Source organism: Brachypodium distachyon, chromosome 2, assembly GCF_000005505.3.
Source record: "Brachypodium distachyon strain Bd21 chromosome 2, Brachypodium_distachyon_v3.0, whole genome shotgun sequence".
Taxonomy (NCBI): domain Eukaryota; kingdom Viridiplantae; phylum Streptophyta; class Magnoliopsida; order Poales; family Poaceae; genus Brachypodium; species Brachypodium distachyon.
In genome coordinates this window covers 19,540,008-19,560,740 of record NC_016132.3, presented here as the reverse complement: position 1 = coordinate 19,560,740, position 20,733 = coordinate 19,540,008, and the positions used below count along the sequence as shown (strand labels likewise).

Below are 20,733 nucleotides of genomic sequence, written 5' to 3'. Positions count from 1 at the left end.
AACAGAGCTCGTGGACTATAATGAGTATTAGTCGGCACAGAGATTTTCCTGTTAAATAGACAGGCATTCCTGGCTTTCCAGAGGCACCGAAGGAAGTTGAAGATGGTAGCAATAGAGGCCTGAGGGTGACCAGAATTGAGTAGGGCAGAAATAACCAGCAATGCTTTGATTTGCTGAACAAGAAGTTCAAAATTTAAATACCAAAGATGAGTGAACCAAGTTGATTTGGAGAAGCGACATAGGAAGAATAGGTGCAGCTAGTCCTTAACAAGACCACATTCGGAACAATGTTTTTATATGTTTAGAATATTTACCTGCCCTCTTACCCGTAGGAAGAGCTCTTCCAAAAAGTCTCCAGGCGAAGGTTTGAATGCTCCAGGCCATCAGCGTTCGCTTCCAGGAACCGTTCCCAGCGAGGAAAGGGATCTCAGGGGGCGATCTCATCTACCCGGATTAAAACGCCAAGCCGCCGGTCCCTGCCTCCTCCGTCTGCCGCTTCAGGCGACGGGAGGGGGTGGGGCCCCCGGTGCTCCGGCCTGTAATTAGGTTGGTATAGTATTTTTTGAGGCGTTGCTTCTATGGAGGAGACGCCGCCGCGTCGGAATAATTTGACTCTGCTCTTCCTCCATCTTGACATTGCTCTAACGGGTGGCGTCGAGCGGCAGGCGGCTTGGTTGTCTTGCCGATCTTTGGATCCGGCGAGATTCGTGTCTTGTGGTCAGCAGTCGGCATTTTTGCGGGTAGCGATCATGTTGGTTGTTGTAGTTGTGTTTGATGTCTTGCAATTGGATGTGTGGATGATGGCAGGCGGCGTTCCTCCTCTTCGACTGTGTTGGATGAAGATGACAGCGTCGAGTTCTGGTGACCACGGGGAAGATCCCCGGCCGACGTGCCACAAAGTTTCGGTCCCGTTACTTGTGACAGTCCGGTTCATCGGCTCGGAAAGCATCCTTGTATGCGAAGGTGCTCTCTCAGATCTTGGTATTGAGGTTGTTCACCCCTTTTTTCGGTGATGCCATGGTGGCGTTGGAGAACGTGGATGGATGACGGTTAGGCGAGGCACAAGTTTCTCTAAGAGTGGAATTTTATTTTTGCTTCTTGCGGGGTATTTTGTGCAAAGTTGCTTGACAAGCATGTTTGTCTTGTGTCGTAACTATATATGTAATCTCTGTAAACGGATTGTCTAATGTAATATATGGTTGCTTAAAAAAAAGTTTTGAATGCTCGGTATGATGTGCTTCTCCTTCCAAACTGCATTGATGAGCTGAATTTCTTGATTGGAAATGGCAGCAGAACCTTGTCTGAGAGTAGGAGCTTTAGGACCTTATCGGTGTCAAGTATGAACATTAGGTCAAAAGATGCCTAACCCGATCCTCTTGATGCGTTACTGGACTTACAACAACTAAGCTATACTTCCTACATCTCACTCTTTCAAATACATCATGAGTGAATTACGTGCTCATCCTAATGAGCGACACCGGCGGCGGCCACCGCGCCTCCTGCGAGGCTCTTCGCGACGCCTTCCGGCTCGAGTTCAGCGACGCGTACCAGGTCCCGCCCAATCACCCGTAGATCTCGTCGGCGACGTGGAGACATCCGGCTGCTGCTGCTGGCGGAAGAGGACGAGCTCTGCCGCCTGCCGGTTGCTTCTCCCCCATGCCGTCACGCCGACGCCCAAGCCGGCTGTCTCGATCTGAAGGTTTTCGATGGAGGAAGGACTAGAGAGCAGACGAAGAGAGAGGAAGGGGCAGACCTGGGGGATATGGGCTCGGGCCTACCTGGGCCTTGGCTGCCCAGATAAGATGTCACAAAAGTCAGAGAAATCCCGGTACTATAGCCCATAGAAACTTAGAATTTGCACACATACCATATCTCAGTATTACCAGCAACAAATAAATCAAATGTTCTAATTATAAAGAGGAGGATTCACTACTCATGGATCATTCTCAGTCAGTCATAAGCTAATGTCACACGGGAGATCAAAATTCTAGTAGTAACAGGTATCGCATTCACACGAAGCCAACACCATCATGAAAGCTTGCTCATGAAAAATTATGTTGTGAGGGCGTCGATTGAGAGGAGTTTCTGGAGGGGTCAAGTTGGGGAGGAACAAGCCTCTGCAGTCATTGTTTGGTCCGTTTCATTCCACCGTTGCTGAAGGGAGAAGCACTGCCTGGATGCGGACTAGGATGTGGGCTTGGATGCGGGCTTTCCTCTCGAAGTGGAGAGTTCAACAGGGCAAGTTCCCGGAGTTGCTGTCTCTTGTAGTAGTCTTGTGATTCATCCTACATACCAAATATGAAAGAACAGGAATTTAGACAGAGAAGGAAATGGGTTTACTAGGCATTTTATTCTAGTGGGCATGTCCCGTCGTGTCCAATTATATATACTTCACTAGCGGTTAACATTGCATTAGTTCTAGTGTGTTTCAGTAGTGAACTAGTATGTAGTACATGCCGTGATAGGAAAATAAACTTATGAATATGAAGGTGGGAACATGGGAGACAAAAACAATAAAGTTCCAGTTCATCACTTCAGTATCATAAAGGCTAATTTCATTTCTCGGGGATTCATGTCTGGATAAGGGATGATGGTAGGGGTAGGAACATTACCCTCGTAACTCTTATGTTGCCATGTTAGGATGTTATAGCTTTTACTTTGTTAAATGGCTGCGGAATAATGAAAAAAAAATTAGAGTTGAGACATGCATGCATACCACTGGTTTCAACAATTCTTCTAAGATCTCTTGTGCTTTTGCAAGTCGTGCATCAATGACATTAGCAGGTAACTCAGCTTCAATCAAGATATGCAGGGGATCATCCAAGTGTTCATAACCAGGTCGTCCTTTGAGTTGCTCCTCCTTCAAGAAATGAAAACAATGACAGAAGATGAGTGCCTGTTGCCTACTATACAAACTTAATTTTATTATAGATATAGTAAACTTTCAGACATGCATACACAGCCACATTTATGTATCCGCAAAGTCCCGGAGTGAGGTTCTATAAAAGTAGGGTCTTCATTACCTTCCCAGGATCTTTAATTGAGCCCTTCCCTCTGATGAAAACTCGACAGCCTGTAGAGGCTTCAATCCTTTTCAACGAGTTTCCTCTTGGCCCAAGAAGACGGCCAATAAAATTGAACTGAACAAGAATGGCAAGGAGAGTAATTAATGATTATACAGCAGTAAACAATACGCATCGCAAGCAGAGTAAGTAATAATTCTATACCAATAAACGTTACAAGTACGGAAATAAGAACATACATTAGGGTAAGTATCTGTTGGTATTTCCAACCGCAAGATCTTCTTAACAATGTAAGAAGAGGGGCTTTGTGGTGCTCCTTGCCAACCGGCAGGTCCTTGAGAAAAACCCACCCTCTGATCAACAACAGAATTATAATGTGTTATACTTCTTACGACATCATAAGGATAATATAAGAAACAGAAAGTGCATTGTAACCGGTAAAAACAGGTAGGACAAAAATAACTAAAAAGTTCAAACATGATTCTGGAAAAGTTATTCCGGTTTTACTGATGCTTTCAATAAATAACATGATTTTGTAATTAACAGATCGTAAGAACCAGGTTTGTCTTTCTTCAAAACAAATCCACCAAATTTGCCCACTTCAAGTTTCACCAAGGGATGAAACATGCATAATATAATAGCTAGCTCTCACGAAATAAAGAAAGAATTATATGATTTGCCTCTTCGTGGAAGTTAACAGTGTGACTTCTAAAAAAGAGGTAAGAAATAAGGAAATCAAGTTGTTATCCCTGTTTTAGCCTTCTGGAGCAAGCATATACATCCACAATTCATAAAACATCACTTTGGAAATACTAAGCAATATGTAACTTCTTACATGTAAAATTACTTATTTTTACCACAGTCATCATATGACAACACAGAATATCAGTAAAATATCTTGTCTGTAAGTGCATTACATCAATCAGCACAAACATATTTACAGCTACTTATTGGCCTGGTGCATTTAAAACAAATAAGTCTTGGCAATCCAGCAACCACTAATAACAGAGGTAAAGAGGTCTCTCTTCATGGCAAGTATACAATGCAGTATAGGATTAAGGATGAGATTAAATTGCCAAGGATACGATGAGATCAGATGTGATGAGGATGCAAGTTATCTCGCCCAAATTATCATTAAATGTAAGCAGGATGACTGAACATGATGTAATGACACAATATACGATTTAATGCTGCAATATCCCATTATATTATGGATGCAACTTATGAAAGGGTCCTAAGATATACTAGACTGTAACCTATCATACTAGACTGTAACCTATCACCATCACCAAGATCATGTGTAGCATTCTTTTTTCCATAAAGGTTTGACAGCTGATGCGATCAGACACTATGGATAACTGAACACAGCATCCCCATGTTAGATAACTAATGCAAATTACCTCTGGATGCACCCCATTCCACGGGCCAAAGCCATTTCCGCAGAAATTAGACATTGGGGGCGATGGATGATGCATCTGGTTTGGACTTGCCATCGGTGGCAACCTTTCGAACTCCCCAAGACCATGTTGGTGCGGGCGAAGCAGGCAGGAAACCCGCATTATCTCTGTGTGTACAAACAGCAAACATCAGCATTAGCACGAAAGGTACATGAAAAACTTGCTGGCACTTTAGAAAATACAGAGTCTTTCGTATGAATCAAGCTAGTACATATTTTGAAGGCTGCCTAGAAACCAACACAGAGGCAGGGAGCAAGTTTGCATCAAGCAGAGGCGAATAAGAGCAATCAGGCGACGACGAATCAGCATGGACAAAAATTCCAATCTAATCCAAAGAATGCTAAACACCGGCGGCCACGAACGGAATCGAGCGTCTCACCTTGGCTCAACAGCTTGCTGCAGATTGGTAGCACCTGCGTGAACGGCCCCAGCTTCTGGTGCTCCTGCAACAAGTCCGCCAAGTACTGGCTGCCGCGCCACCGACGCAATCCAATCCATCGCCATCCAATCCGACGACCCGGGCAGGCAAGAGAGAAGAACAGAGGACACCAATTCAGAAGGGCCGTCCACCAAACAATCACACAAAAAGAACCAATCTTTCGAAACAAACCCAATCTCAGCGTCGACCGTCCTTACCTGCCTATGTCCGGCGGCCCGGCAGGGGGCCGCACCTGCGGCGACATGGCCCTCCCGGGGGAGAAGTAGGCGTCCGCGCCGTGCAGGCCGTCCATGGCGGCGGCGGGCGGCCTCAGGTACCAATCGTTAGGGAACCGAACGGGAGGAAGATGAGGAGGAAGGAAGGGAGAGGCGAGGCGAGGAGAGGTGTTTGTGTGTTCCTTCGCCTCGTATTCTTTTTCTTTTCTCGGTACGGTGGCGATACCCTTTTTTAGGAAAATCTCGGCAAAACCCTGCGCGGCGCACGACGTCCGATCCCTCCCTCCCCCCTTCTCCCTGCCCTGCGTATCTTTGCCTCCGCCGCGCTAGGGTTTATAACGCCCAGGGGCAGCCGCGAGATACGCACCGGCCTACTACTTGCTATTTCCTGCATTGACAGTGTCCGCGTTTTACCAGAGATGTCCATCTCACGACTCAATAAATTGCATTCAGAGAAGAGGCATGTATTGATGCCGTGCGTACCTGTAAAATCTGGAGTAAATTGATGTGCATCAAAGATTTTTCATGTTTTGCCAATCTCCTACCTAATGTTTAGTGCTGGATGCAAAATTGTCTTTAATTTGCCACCTATGGATAGTCTTGTTTGTCTTTTTCCCGAACGTTTTTATCTTTTAAAAAAAGTTGCAGCCTTCGTGGGTTTCTAGAGTTCGCGAGTACCGTCCTTCTAGATTGTCGTGGCATATATTGTGGTTCATTGAAAGCTAGAGGCGTGCTTGCGTCACGGCGTATCGCCAAGATATCGCAGTCTCGTGCACATTACTATATTGATGACAGCTGCATAAATGTTTGCACCGCACCGTGTCTTGAAGGTATGGTAGCGTCATGCACGTTACTATGGTGATAAATGGCTCGAGACATATTTGCTTCACAGCACATCGAAAAAGATATGACAGCCTCATGCACGTTACTGAAGTTGATGATAGCTATAAAGATGTATTTGCATCATGCGGTATAGCTGTTATTTGTTTGTATCCGGCCGGGTGGTACCTGGCTTCTACATTACACTAGACAGTAGTACTGTTTGAATCTCGTGTTGAGTCGATGGCCCCAAGATGCATGTTTGTGTCACAATACATAGCTTAGTGGAAAAAATAACCTACACGTTGAGATTTGGTTGCGTTCATGCTTCAAGAGTTCTCGAGTATGAGTAACAAGTTTCTATCACATTGGTTGTCCGGCCTGGCCATGCCAAAATTGCACTGCAACAGTTTGACTTGGGGGTCAGGTATTTAACCCTCACTCCTCATTTTGTTTTCCTCGTTATCGACCCCGACATTATTATTCCTTTCCTTTCATATCCAAAGAAGAGCACCAAGATTTTGGAGGGAGATTTTAGATCCAAACCGAGCAAACTTTGTTCCCCTCTTCGAGTTTTTCATCCTGCTTGTCACTCTTGAAGTTTGGGGACTTCTAAACAATTGGAGTCGATCATGAACCTCCAAACTTGTGAATTTTACCTAAAGAGTTTGTGAAGGTTTGCTTCCGCCTTTCAAAGAAAAGGAATACCCCTAGAGATGAGATCATGTACTTCGCAAGAATACCCCTAATGAGCGACGTCCCGTACGCCACTTCATTAAAGTAATAATAGTCTTGTAAACATGCATTATGATTCTTTTTTTATAATCTTCATTGTGCTCGTTACGTCTCATGCTTCCCTTTGCCACTCTAAGATCAGAGTTACCGTGCCGTCTTCTAGGTGGTAAGCGGGTGGATGACATGCGGTAAGCGATCCATCTACCGTGCTCTGTGGCGCAAGCCTTGTATAATGTATTTCTCTCGAAGCTTAAGTATCATCGGAACCAAAGCTGCTTCACATTGTCGTGTGTGGCTAACTGTTGGCATGGGCCGTTGTAGGATTTGTGCAGCTATTGTAGAATTGTGTTGTCAATGATTGTCTAAGCAAAGTGAATGTCGCTAGGTTAAGGGTGACGAGTGATGATGATGACACACATGAGCAAAATTGATGTACTTTTTCCTCTTAGGGGGTGGGTGACCGTGGGTTGTAATATTCCATGATAGTTAGTTGTTGAGAAATTTTCTAGAGTTTAATTTCTATTCCTTCCGATCCACGTAAGTGTCAGAAATTTAATACAAATTTATACTCTCTCTGATCCATAAAAAATGTCGTCCAGTTAGTACGAATTTTATAATAATAAGTGGGCGACACTTTTAATGGCAGAGGGAGTACTAATTTTGTACTAAATTTCCAACGCTTATTATGAATGAGAGGGAGTATTGTTTAATTAACAGGCCGAGGCTTCTCGGCTCCTGTTAAAAAATGAATCTTTTAAACCAAAATGGTATATGTTTCTTGCTGGTATACGTATCTGTGACTCTACGGTTTGGAGTAATCATACGTGTAATCTAGTTTTGCCAGAAAAAAATTAAGTACTCATAGTAGTATAGACTAGTACTCCAGTACATATCCAATTTGCAAGGAGAGAACTATACCCCCATTAACTAATTGCCCTTCTTCTGCTTTGTACGTTGAAAATGACAGTTGCAGACTAGTATCTGTTACTGCAAGTAACTATAGCTAGCTGCAGGAAGATGTCGCATGCAGTATGATGGAAACTGGTCCATAGTACGTAGCACATGGCCGGCATCACCCGCTTCAAGCATCTGACTCTGTGCAGCAATCAGTCGGTGCCATTTGGAGTTTGTGGTTCACCGAAATGGGGGAATTGGACCAACTTACACACAAATGCATCGAACCGGGGGAGCATGGCCGTATGGGAGTCTGCGACCACCGCCGAGTTACGGAGTATAACACTGCACGCACGGCGCCACGCCATGGAGCCGGCCGGGGGAGATGAATGGCGCCCTCAAATTAGGACTTAAATTTTTGTTGTCCTACGCCCTCAAATTAGATGAATTTCGAGGAGATCGACATTGTCAAAGACTCAAAGATGCATGGTGGCCCAATTTTGTTCTACGGCCTACACCAGAGTGTTGTTCCCCGCCAGTAACCTTTCGTGTGGACCTACCACATTTTTAATATGGTGTGTTTATGTCGTTCTTCGAAAAAAAAAATTATGTCGTTAAGTTGATCAGTGTATTGTCGTGTGGTCAGGTGTGCCACAAGGATCAGTTTACCTTATCTAGGTATTTTTGCCGTCAAAAAGACGATCAACGACCTACAAATTACTCGCTCTGTTTCAAAATGTCGGACGTATAACTTTTGTTAATTGTCAATTTTTCTAAAGTTTGAACGAACTCATAGCAAAAAGTATGATGATGTACAATGTCAAACCAATATGATATGTAAATATATTTCACAATGTATTTAGTGTCTTTCATTTGACAACATGGATGTTGATATGTATTGTTGTAAGGTTGGTTAAACTTCATAAAGTTTTTGAAACAGAGTGAGTATCATTCTGCATATGGTCGATAAAGGTTACCTGAGCTATTTGGAACTGCAGAAATATGGTTACGTTTGATCACTATCGCTTACGCTCCCTCGTCGAAATAGTGTTTTCCACTGGCTTTTATCTGCTGTGTTGGACAGGGCTGCAGAAAGGTGCCGATGTTGAAACCATGCGGGGTGGTGCTCGCCGGCTAGTGGCAAATGCTCAAGCCATAATGCGACAGACGGGAGAAGGTGCGCATGCTGCTGACTTAGTGAACCTAGTGCCTGAGGCGCGACGTTTGGAGCTGGAACGACCTTTGGCTGATTGTGCGTGTCGCTGTTGACACTTCTCGTTATTTTGATTCCGGTGCTGCGTCGCTTTGTGAACTCAAACTCTGTATGAGCCGTTGTCTGAACCTGGCTGGTCGGTAGTGTAGGAGACAGGTTTTCGTCCCGTAGTCGATCTCTGATTGCAGAGATCGGTCAGCGGGTTTCTTGTTCTAGGTTAGGATAGTTGTGCACTGCTTTCTTCCCCTCGACCCCGTGTCTGTTGACAACCGAAACTGCTTTATTTCCGTTCTAAGTAATGGAAAGGGGAGAAATCCCAGGTGAAAAAAAATGTACTCATGCCACTGAGTACAAATTAATAAACGATATTTTGGAAGGCCCGGGCCGAACCTAAATGCAAATTCTTCGCATGGACGCTGTCCCATGGGAAAATCCTCGCTGCGGACAACCTCGCCATCCGGCAAGGGCCTCATAACCCAATCTACCAGTTATGCCGCATCCACCCCGAGACAATTCACCACATTTGCATGGACTGCTCCTTCTTCCGTGATGTCTGGAACCTTGTCCAATCTTGGTGCCAGATGCCTCCGATCACCTTTACGGCTTCCGACTCCATCAACGACCTGTGGGATGGCATCATTCGTGGGCTCCCCAAGCGGCCCAAGCGGGAGCTTAGTGGCCGGCTTGTCTACACATGGTGGGGCATTCGGAAGGAGCGAAACAGAAAGATCTTCAAGGGCGCAGCCTTGACGGCCTTGCAAGTTGTTCACTTAGTTTGGGAAGATTACCAAGAGGATCCGGGCGTGCTCTTTGGATCCGGGAGATTAGCTCGATCCATGCCAGGGTGTTTTTTTCCTTTTCTTTGACTGATCCCCTCTCCTGTACAGTGTTTTCCTCTTTAATTGAATGACAGAAATCGACCATCTTTTCCTAAAAAAAGATTATGCCTTACATTTTGAATAGAGTGCGCATCATTCTGCATATGGTCGATATTAGCTAGTCATGTACACGTGGTATGACAGCATAAGTGACACATTGGATGGCATGTGCGTACTCCTTCCGTCCCATAATATGAGCCGTGCACGCATCACTAGATCGTTAATTTAGCTAACTAAATATAAATTAAATAATATAAAAATTATATCGTTAGAAAGTTCTTTTGATAACGAATTCAATGATGTTTTTTTTGTTAAAAACATATGTATTTAGTTAATCAAATTGAAAATTTATATATGCATGCCTGCCTCTCATACTATGGGGATGGAGGGAGTAATCAAAAGCGTCGAAAATCTCTGCTAAAAAATAAAAGCAGCTACGTCAATCAAGGGCAGACGACAAGGCGAGCCCCAGTGCGTGTGCAGGCGTGCTCCACCTCGAACACATCGAGGCTCCCATCCATCAATAAATATGATCCTTGCAGCTAGCATTGAAAATCTCAAACATGAAACACGGGTTGTAAAATAAATTACTCCATCGCAAGTTTAATTTGGCACGTGCAGATGCGCAATCATTGTGTACGGGAAGTCCCCGTATGTGTGGCTCGTGTCCATCTCGCCAATGGGAATTGAGAATTTGATGTTTCATTTAAGGTGGACAGTGTTTTGTCTGCAGGTATGATGATTTTGACGGTTGGCAAAGAGTACTTAATTACTTGTAAAGGCTTTCTTGTTTCATTGTAGGTACCTGTACTATTCGTGACGACGACGGAAGAAATGCTTAGGATACACCAGACATCGTAGTCTAAAACGACCGCACGACAAAACGAAAGTCCTCATTCTTTGCTGAAAACTAGCTTAATTTACACAGAAGGGTGACCCTGAGTTCCGAAAATCAGCTTACGGTCTCTTTGAATTAAAGGATTTCTATAGGAAGTTCAGAAGTTTTTAATCCTTAAATAGAGGTCTTTGGATCATCAAGGGAATGAAGCGGTGAGGTATGAACTGCATTCGTACAGACTGATTTCATATGATTTCTAGCAATAGATTAGACACTTGAAATTCTAGCAAAATTCGTGAAGCATCCAAAGGACTGTGTTTGCGAATCCACGTGATTTGATTTCCTTTATCCCTCAGAATTCATGCATGCACGAGACATTTTAATCTTACGTTTTAAGAATAGATTTTAAGCCTTCAATTCGCCACATAAATAAAGACTTTGTTTGTGGCATCAGGGATAAATCTCACCGCCAACACCATGTCTGTGTCGATAAAGCGAATTATTTTTCCAGTGTCCACCGCTAGTGAGACGCCTAGTACTCGTGAGCTCGGTGACGGATGAACTAGTCTTGAAAGAACATTGTGTGTGCATGCATGCTAACTAACGGGGTCTGCGTTCTCGTCGCGGTTGTAAAGAAAGCAAGGATCCCGTTTAGGTCTTCGTACAAACGAGGCCACGTTTTTTCGAGGAAAAAGAAAAACTCGTCGAGCCGGCCCAGCCGGGGGGAAACACGTACGTCGCCGGTCTCTAAACCGATCGAACACCCCACAAAATAAATGGAGACGGAGCACATGTACAGTCCCGAACTCGTTGAAAAAAATCGTATTCCCTCCGTCCTAATATATAAGGCACGCACGCATTACAACATTATAAATTTAACTAGCAAAGTCTAAATTATATTTCATAAAAAATGTTTCATTAGATTCGTAATCAAATAAACTTTCTAATGATATGATTTTTACATCATATAATTTATATTTTGATAGTTAAATTAATAATTTTGAGACGCGGGCGTGTCTCGTAAGTTGTGACGGAGGGAGTGGCAAGGAAACTCTTCCGTCTCGACTCCGACACGTGCACGGGATCGCTGATTGTAAAAACCGGGGAGGGGGGGCCAGCGTCCGTACAGAGGGGGAGAACAGTATGCGCACATGCAACTCCACGGGGGAACCGCGGAATCGCCCCGGCCGGATTCAGGGATTCTAGCGGCTGGCGCGTGCACGGGGGCGTTCGTGTCACCAGCACGTGCATGCATGCCCCTGTCTGTCCCTGCGCCGTCGCCTTTCTTTCTTGGTGAAGGATTGCAAGGAAAAAGGCATGCATAGGATGCTCTGGTGTCTGGGCCGAGAGTACGCGGCAGCGCGTGTTGGGAGGCAGGTGTGTGCACGTCGTGGTGACCGCATGAGTGCTTCGCCATTGGCTAATTCGCGCAGCAGATCGAGCTCTAGCCTCTAGGGGGCATGGAACGGATTGATCGAGCGTGGCCCGGTGTCGCCCGGCCCGCCCTGTAGGTCTGGAGTCTGGACACGGTGAGTAATTGTAAAAATACAGTAAATATCGTGACTGGTAAAGTAGGATCATCCTCGACGGCAGAAAACTGGGCAGAAAAGCGTAGTAGCAGGACGATCCTGAGACGGCATACGGGGATAATTACGCTACGCTGCGACGACAAGCACACCTTGTTGTCACAGCCCGGGGGGGCGCCTGGCCCAAGACAAAAGCGCCATCTCCATCGGTCGTCCCAGCACTCCCTACTCTAGCTTTCCATGCTCTTGTTTCGTGCAAATTAGCAATATTTTTGTGGGCTTTTGGCACGGATCCAGGAGCCCTTGTTTATTTGTCACCCACCGCACCCCGGATCCCTCTTCCCTTTCTCCGTCGTCTTGTTTTCGTGTTCACAAAAGAACACCCAGTTCCAAGTTCCAACTCCCAACCGCTGGGTTCCATGACCAAAGCACTCCTCGCGGGCCCGGTGCAGGCTGATCGAGATGACTGATCGTTGGTAAAGCATGCAAAGGGTAATTCCAATCCGCACTTTAATCCAATACTGCATTTCACTTGCCCTTTACACCTAAATCGTCTTGCAGCATACTGCATGCGGCTCTACAGAATCATATCGCTAGAAAAATGTCTCGATGACATGTGGATATTGGGATAAGGCGTGGAAAAATGACTCGATACTCACAAGCTGAACGATTGCTAGCTCGCTAGAATATTCATCCTCGATCGAATTCGGACACTCAGGAGTTGAGTTGGCCTTTTTAACTTGTTGCGTTTCTCCGAAAGAAAAGAGTCAAGGAGTAACAAGCTCCTAGTTGACTTGCTGAGTGATCGTTTGACTTCTTTAGCTTGTGACATTATAGTACAAGCTTTTGACTTCTTTAGCTTGTATGCTACTCACGTTTGTGATTTGTTTCTTCTTGCAAAATTGAGTCAAGGAGTATTCAAAACGATCGATATCCTTGCAAAATTGTTTCTTCCGAGAAGCATCGATGTGTATCTGGTTGTATATATTTGCTCACGTTTGTGATTTGTCCAAAATGATGAGCTTAACAGTTACTAACAGTTAATGTTTATTCAATTTAGCCGAGATGGAGGTTAAGAGTTGGTTTGTTAACTTAGCGAGCTTAACAAGTCAAGATGAGTTAGCTTAATATTCCTCGCTTCTCGTTCGGTTCACTGTAAATCCCCTTGGATTGAAGGGGAACAGAAGGGACTGTGGGAAAAATAAACTAAAATCTCTCTCATTCTCTATCATTCGCCCTGGATTGATATGGTTAGGGTTGAAATGAACGAGCCCTCACTAGTTGGGGTCACATGTCAATAAGACTAGGAATGCCAAATGTCCAACTCAGTATTTTTTTTTGGAGCAGCATATGCCCGATATTTTATTTGTTTCAAAGTAAAATTTGTCTAAATTTGGTTATCATTTCTGGGTCCTGTTTGCACCTCGAAAACTCGGTCACGGTGCACATCTGGACTGAGCCTTGGATCTCGGCCCAGGTATCAGTCTGGCCCAATATTCTCCACCCACACAAGGCCTTGAACCGCCTGTTCGCCCCAGTTCCTCAACCTGCTTGGATAGCTCGCGGATCGCGAAGGATCGGAAATCTCGCCGTCGCCGTCCCCGTCCGCCGTCTCCCCGTCCGGTTCGCGATGAGGTTCCACTGGCTGGAGGCCATGCTGCCGCTGGGCATCATCGGCGGATTTCTCTGCATCATGGGCAACGCCCAGTACTACATCCACAGGGCCGCGCACGGCAGGGTACCGCTGTTCCCCCTCCCCTTTTCCTCTCTCTCTCCCGATCCGAATCTCTCGTGCTGAGGCCCCCGTTCCGTGCGGTTTTCCCTGTGTTGGATGCAGCCGAAGCACATCGGGAACGACATGTGGGACGTCGCCATGGAGCGCCGTGACAAGAAGCTCGTCGACCAGCCATCCGGCAACTAGGTGCGGATCTGATCCCATCCCATGCCGCCGGTATATGCTATCTAGAGCTGCTACGGTGGCCTCTGGTTGGTTTCCGGGGGCTTGGCTTCGTGTTGGAATTCTAGGGTCTGAGCTCGATTTGGGGCTGGTGTTAGGTCAGAGTAGTACCCTTTTGTTGTTGGATACGGGGATTTTGACAGCCAGTTAAAAATTGGGAGTTTCTGGTGGGAATTTGCACATTTCTCGACAGTCGGATTGCCATGGTTAATTGTTAGTGTGTTGTAGTCTTGTAGATTACTGGACTTCAGCATGCTCCAGGGCCGTTGTTATGCTTGCGAAAATTGAATTGCGATGTGCTAGACTTGTTCTGGATTTCTTATTTGGTTGTTATTCGGAGATAGTTGCAACTTTTCTAGGGAAGTGATGCTACAGGTTGTGTTCTTGCGTTATGCGAATGTAGTGCTAGTTTGGACAATTGTAGAGCATATCAACCTCCTATGTGATGGCATAAATGTAATGTCATTGGGTTTTGGGGCGATGAAGTGATACTTTGGGGTGTGCACCTTCCTCTGTTTCTGTTCTCCGGTCATTGTATTGAAAAGAAAACTTGTTCTGTTTCTGCAGCCTGTTTTCTCTTTTTTGTAACAATTACGATGTAGACAACAATATCTATCTACAATCTCTCCAGTTCTAGTAAACCATGCAGGCTTTGACCCAGCTGAATCGTACAAAGGCTCGAAAAACAGAAACCATGATCTCTTGAACCCCTCTAGTTCATGTTACAATGTTCTTGTTCTCTATTTCTTATCGTCATCTTGTGATTGCCTAGTTGTTTCTTGTTTTCCTTAGTAGTTTTGTCCTTACTATGCATTCAACCTGCAATCCATGAATAACACTAGTGCTGATGATGGTTCTTTGTTTAACTGTTTACTGCTTAACATTACCATCATCTGAATAATAAAATACTGTTTTTAGAAGCTCATGACTTGATAGCTTTATTTGAAAAAGTTGTACCTTTCTCTTTTCTATTGCATTTCTGTCAACAACTGATATTGACATCACACTGCTCACCACGAGATTTGTGTTGGCAAATTCAGTTTGATTGCATGAATTGGTTGCTCGCAACAGATATTAACTCACCTTTTCATGTCTGTGGGGCAGTCACTCAGATTTCTATTATATCTTTCTACTTTAATTTGCCTATTATATGCATGTGTTAATAATAACCAGACTGGGACTACAGATGTCTGATAATCTTCAGTCCCTTTTCTCTTTCATCTCAGCGCGGCTTCTTAATCAATAGCACTTCTTATAATTTCTGTTTGTGTATTGTCGGAAGTTATTGATATTTTTTTTAATCTGGAACAAATTTGTCTGATGGAAGTTCTCCATTTTGATATTCTGCAAACAGAGCCTCAGACGAGTGGGTTTCATGACGTATATGTTATGTGCTCTGTTTGGTCTTTCTCATGCTGGCAATGAAAATTTACCATCTATCTCATAAAAACTGTGACTTGTGTGGCTTAGTTCTGCAGCAGGGTAGGTTGAGCTAGGAGTGACTCTGAAAATAGCACCTTCATTTCTCTTTGTTTATGCATCTGCATGTATTTTTCTTCTATCCATTTATTTTGATGATGCCTGCACATGCTTGTGGGTTAACCATTAACTTAATGTAATATGCATATCCACTGAAACAGTAGTGCTTGTTTTTGTAGGACATTGATCAACATTGATCTTTTTGGATGGTGGCGAAGCTCGTTCAGAGGCCCAGAACTATTGATGTTTAGTTTCCATGTATACTGGGAACCAGGGCTTTATTTTCCGCTTACAAAAATTTCGAAGATTGGATGAATAATGTGTATCTGAAATCTGTTTGATCAAACAAAGTTGGTTTCATTGCTGAATTATGTGTCATTTCTCCCCCCTGACCTCTTTCATGAGTAAAGTGTTGTTTTGTGTCTGGTCTTGATTGGCATATTTACCCCTACCTGTTCTTACCTATCTGTTTCATGAGGAAAGAGTTGAGGTTACTAGTATGTACTTATCAACCTGTTCTTGGGATCCATATGTTTCAGGTCAGTCGTTATGACCAGAAATAAGCAGCAATAGCTGGTCTGCAAGAATGATTTGTTCTGTAAAGAACAGCCCGGCAACAAGAGCCTCTTTGGTTCACCTGGATGGCTGGGTGAGCCTGAGCGAGCTGGTGTATAATCCAAGCACATTGCTTCAACACTTGCCACTCATCGCGTACTTAAATTTTGGTTCCTTATTGCACTGTTGGTGCATTTCTTACTGTTTTTTTTAAGGCTTAGGGTTCAAAGAGTTTGCCTAACTCATGTACACTACCCACTCCATTCTATAATATAAGGTATACTCCCTCCATTTGGGTTTATAGGGCCACACAAAATTTTATGCCAAACTTTGACCAATAATTACATTGGCAACATAAGATTATTGCAGCACAAAAGATATATTGTTGGATTCGTATTGAATAACTCTTTCTAATGTTATACTCCCTCCGATCCATATTAATTGTTGAAATATTACATGTATCTAGACGCATTTTAGGCATAGATACATCCACATTTGGGCAAATTTGAGATAATTAATATGAATCGGAGGGAGTAACTTTTATGTATACACTAAAGAACTACTAAATATAATTTAAATAATTGTTGGTCAAAGTGTGACACAAATTTCAATAGCAGCCTTATAAAACCCAAACGGAGAAAGTACTATGTTTCGTTAAGATTAGGTTTTGACCAAGAAATGCTATGCTAATATGTGGTTTATATGACACGAAATGAAATAGCTAGATTCATTACCAAAAATAATATGTAAACAAAAATCCGGAGGCATGGTCCTCACCCCATTCTTGACTCCACGAGAAAGAAATAATGACCACGGAAGGAATGATCGGATAAGATGGTCAAATTAAGTGTTGAGAATGTATTCTCACCGTGATCAGATGAACTAGGAGTTACATTGGACAACGTAAGAAATTGGACAGAAGGTATCCTCTACATGCATTACAACATTGCTCCAGCAGTTCCCATTGGCCGTTTGTCAGTCATCTCTGTCGAACAATTATCATCCTCGAAGCTCCGTTGGGTTGGCGTTGTCTGCTGCTGCGAGCCATCTTCTTCCTTGGAGCTACGGCGCAAGGGCGACCCAGAAGCGGCGAAGGTGGCATCTCTGCAGCTGTCCATCCTCAACACCTGCGCGTTCTCGGCGCGAAAGGAGGGCGACGGCAAGGGGGTCGCCGCAGCATTGTCGTCTGCGTGAAAAAGAGCGGGCGACTGGGGTGGAGTGCTCGGGGTAGGTGGCATAGCGTGCTCCACGCAGAATGGAGAACAGATGGACTGGTCATCGGCATCTTCCTCGTCTTCATCGTATTGGTCTTCTTCTTCCTCGATCGTGTCCTCGTGGAGGCTGACCATGTCCTGCATGTTGAGCTGGTGGAGCTCGACGACGTCCCGCAGGAACCCGTTCTCCCTGGCGTACAGCGTGTTCTCGTTCGCCAGCCGCGCCTTCTCCTCCAGCAGCGTCTCCAGCTGCTGCCGTATCTGCCCCCAGCCGAAGCAAATTAAGCAACCGTACGTGTTCTCAGACATGCATAGACGGGGATTAGATCATTCGGGCAAGTCAAAGGAAGAGTTACCAGGTCCTCGTCGGCGACGGCGTCGTGTTTGCCGTCCCGGAGCAGGCGGTTCTCCTCCTCCAGCTGCGCGCACCGCTCCTTGGAGAATGCCAGGTCGGCCTTGACCGTCTTGAGCTCCCGCTGCAGCAGCTTCACCTTGGTCGCCATCACGTTCGCTACCTGATCATATGGTGAAGCAGCCCTTGTTTCATCGACGCCCGATCGATCGAAGCGAGCAAACCCCAAATTAACACGGACACAACAAACACGCATGCACGAGCAGCAAGCAGAGGCACCTTACGTCGCGAGAAGCTTTGATCTGGGTCGACTCCAAATCCGTCTGCATCGGCGCCATTTCCGGGGTGGCCAGGTTCAGGTTGCCGGCGCTCCGCATGTCGGCGCTGCACGCCTTCCTCCTGATCTGCAGCTTCTTCCTGCCAGCCGCAGCCGCCACCGCCGGCGTCCTGCTCTCCCCCGCCATTGTCCCTTGCAGCTGCAGGCCCTCCTGCAGACCCACCCATGTACATCTGATCGTATCAGCATCTATCATACCAATCATCTCTGCTTGCGTTTCCTGTTTTATAACACATAAAACTGTAGTCAGGGGTTTGCTTGCCTCGAGTGCATTCTTGAGTTGTGTTCCAATGTCGAGCTTCCCCCCATCCGACCCTTTCCGGAACGTGGGGCTCTCCTTCCGGACTCGGTCGTAGGACCATCGAGATGGAGATTGCTGTACAAGAGATTATTCGGGAAACACTGGCATCATTGGTTGGCCCGCTTAATCTTCGTTTCAGAATTCAGAGCTGTTAATCAATTGTTACCTGAGTGGCTCCTCCGGATGTGGCCATTGCAGCCTGGTGGTTCTTCCCGTCCTCCGCGGAGGGGGAGACGACGTTCTCGTCGAGCATCACCTTGGCTTGCTGCGCCAGGAGCCCCCACAGCCCTTGCTTCGCCTCGTCCTTCTTCAGCGGCGAATGCTTGGGCGACAGCCCCGAATGCTTAGGGGAATGCGATTTCGGATCGTCATTGCTCGCGCCGCCGCTCGTCGATGTGTACAGCAGGGTCACGGGGTCCTTCATCAACGCCCCAGAGCAGATCAGATAAATCGTTCAGGTTCGGCCATGGGCGGCGGTAATTCTCGATGAGATGGGAGGGATGGGATCGGCGGACCTGGGCCGGGTCGCTGGGCCGGGCGGCGCGGGGGGACTTGCGGGGGGAGACCCGCGGGGAGGAGGAGGAGGCGGAGGCGAGCAGGGCCCGCGCGGCGAGGGAGGAGCGGTGGTCGCCGGGGCGGCGGCTGTCGTCGGCGAAGCGGGTGGCGCGCGGGGACGCGGTGGCGGGGTCGCCCGGCGACGGCGCGTGGCGGTGGTCCTCGACGAAGGTGGCCGACCGCTGGATCGCACCCTGCTGCTTGCGTCGGTACGCCATCGATCTCCGCCGCTGGCTGTGGTGCTCGATCGTGCTCGATCGCGCCGCTGCCGCTGTTAGATGGGGTCGTCCCTGCCCTACCCTAGGCGGCTTCCGTTCCAGGGACGGGCTCGGAGCGGTGGGCGTGCCATGGCCGTTTATTTCGTAACGAACTCGCCCGCGTTTTGAGGAGGCCACGGGGCGCAAGGAAAGGAAACTGTTGTGCAATCTGCCGGCTAGCCGGTCCCAGTATTTGAAGGATTCAATCATACATACAATCACGAAGTACAGTAAAATAGATGAACATCAGTGAGTAGAAGGGAACAAAAGCTCTTTATTAATTTCTGATCTCAACAGTACGTGCAAGGGGTAGCCTCCTCTCTTTTATATAAACTAGATGGTCCAACTAGGTTAAAGAGATAAGGCCCAAAACTTAACGTTGTGGGGAAACGATTCTTCAGGGGTGGAGGGGTGCGCACGCTTCGGTGGCCCTCTCACCCCAACGATCGGTTCCCCAACACTCCCCCTTGGGCCGATACCCGTATACCATATGCCTCAAAAACTCCGAAAAAACCCAGTGAGAAAAACACATGGACAAAGAGCGCATAGGATACGTTGCTATATTGCACAGATTGCCTCGTTAAAAACCTCATGCGAGAAACATAAGAAAACTCGCCGAGGGAAAAAGAGTACAACCTACTCAATCTCCAAGATGAGTACTTGATCGCCATGATCAAGATTTATCGATGAGTATGTGAAGTATCTTCCCCTGAACCTTGCATTTCCCTAAGTCTCAACATACCGATTCCACGCACACACCTTTCAAAGGTGGATGCCGGTAGTGACTTAGTGAACAAATCAGTAAGATTTTCACACGACTTAGTATGCAAGACATTTACCTCGTTCATCTTTTACAACTCATGTGCATAGAAAAAACTTAGGATTTATATGCTTGGTGAGATTACTCTTCACATAACCCGTTTGTACTTGTGCAACACAAGCTGCATTATCTTCATAGATAATGGTGGGGATCTGCCGGTGTTCAGCCCACAGGTCTGCTGAATGTGGCGAACCATCCGTCGAAGCCATACACACTCACGTGATGCTTCATATAGCGCTATGATTTCCTAGTGGTTCGTCGAAGTCGATACAAGACTTTGCTTTGATGATTTCCATGTAACAGTAGTTCCACCACATAGAAAAAATATCCAGTCTAAGACTTGGATGTATGCGGGTCCGACAAATACCTAGCATCGGCATAGCCTATCAAAGATAGGTCTTGATTCCTTCTATAAAATAGCCAAAGATCTTTGGTCCCTTGCAGGTATCGAAAGACATCCTTAACACCTTTCGTAGGTTCAAAGCTGTACCTAACCAGCAAATTGACGGCGAACGCAATGTCCGACAGTGTACAATTCGTGAGGTACATGAGTGCTCCAATAGCACTCAGGTAAGGAAATTCTGAACCCAGAACTTCCTCCCTCTCTTTTTTCGGCCTGAAAGGGTCCTTGTCTTGCTGTAATGACCGCCCAATCATGGGAGTCTTTGAAGGATATGCCTTGTCAAATCCAAATCTTTCCAACACCTTTTGAGTGTAGGTAGACTGGTGCACTAGAATCCCATCATGGGAATGTTTCAGTTGCAAACCTAAACAGAACTTGGTTTTACCCAAATCCTTCATCTCAAATTCCGACTTCAAGTAGGAACTTGCTTCCTCAATATCCTGAGGTGTACCGATGATATTCAAAT

The 20,733-nt window shown here is 45.9% G+C and overlaps 3 protein-coding genes across 3 annotated transcripts; 1 reads left to right on the top strand and 2 right to left on the bottom strand.

Annotated features, from left to right (window-relative positions):
- Positions 1-1,814: 1,814 nt before the first annotated feature.
- On the bottom strand, positions 1,815-5,419 carry LOC100845184 (KH domain-containing protein SPIN1). Its single transcript, XM_003568183.4, has 7 exons — positions 5,117-5,419; positions 4,860-4,948; positions 4,424-4,587; positions 3,263-3,376; positions 3,024-3,140; positions 2,717-2,860; positions 1,815-2,285 (listed from the first exon to the last, which is right to left on the bottom strand). Exons 1-7 carry the CDS (start codon positions 5,209-5,211, stop codon positions 2,124-2,126), a joined length of 885 nt encoding a protein of 294 aa, XP_003568231.1. The 5' UTR covers positions 5,212-5,419; the 3' UTR covers positions 1,815-2,123.
- An 8,138-nt stretch (positions 5,420-13,557) lies between these two features.
- LOC100844878 (NADH dehydrogenase [ubiquinone] 1 alpha subcomplex subunit 1) lies at positions 13,558-15,898 on the top strand. Its single transcript, XM_003568182.3, has 3 exons — positions 13,558-13,775; positions 13,875-13,958; positions 15,653-15,898. The coding sequence occupies exons 1-2, from the start codon at positions 13,668-13,670 to the stop codon at positions 13,956-13,958; spliced, it is 192 nt and encodes a 63-aa protein (XP_003568230.1). The 5' UTR covers positions 13,558-13,667; the 3' UTR covers positions 15,653-15,898.
- Positions 15,899-16,663: 765 nt separating this feature from the next.
- LOC112271117 lies at positions 16,664-17,878 on the bottom strand. Its single transcript, XM_024460127.1, has 3 exons — positions 17,874-17,878; positions 17,599-17,757; positions 16,664-17,503 (listed from the first exon to the last, which is right to left on the bottom strand). Exons 2-3 carry the CDS (start codon positions 17,743-17,745, stop codon positions 16,967-16,969), a joined length of 684 nt encoding a protein of 227 aa, XP_024315895.1. The 5' UTR covers positions 17,746-17,757; positions 17,874-17,878; the 3' UTR covers positions 16,664-16,966.
- Between the last annotated feature and the right edge of the window lie 2,855 nt (positions 17,879-20,733).

Excerpts from the sequence above, each read along its gene's own strand:
- LOC100845184 (XM_003568183.4), bottom strand. The coding sequence starts at position 5,211 with ATGGACGGCCTGCACGGCGCGGACGCCTACTTCTCCCCCGGGAGGGCC. Across the intron at positions 3,141-3,262 it reads CAACAGATACTTACCCTAAT|TTCAATTTTATTGGCCGTCT; the intron begins GTATGTTCTTAT and ends ATTCTTGTTCAG. Across the intron at positions 2,286-2,716 it reads AAGAATTGTTGAAACCAGTG|GATGAATCACAAGACTACTA; the intron begins GTATGCATGCAT and ends TTTGGTATGTAG.
- LOC112271117 (XM_024460127.1), bottom strand. The coding sequence starts at position 17,745 with ATGGCGACCAAGGTGAAGCTGCTGCAGCGGGAGCTCAAGACGGTCAAG. Across the intron at positions 17,504-17,598 it reads CCGTCGCCGACGAGGACCTG|ATACGGCAGCAGCTGGAGAC; the intron begins GTAACTCTTCCT and ends GGCTGGGGGCAG.
- LOC100844878 (XM_003568182.3), top strand. The coding sequence starts at position 13,668 with ATGAGGTTCCACTGGCTGGAGGCCATGCTGCCGCTGGGCATCATCGGC. Across the intron at positions 13,776-13,874 it reads ACAGGGCCGCGCACGGCAGG|CCGAAGCACATCGGGAACGA; the intron begins GTACCGCTGTTC and ends TGTTGGATGCAG.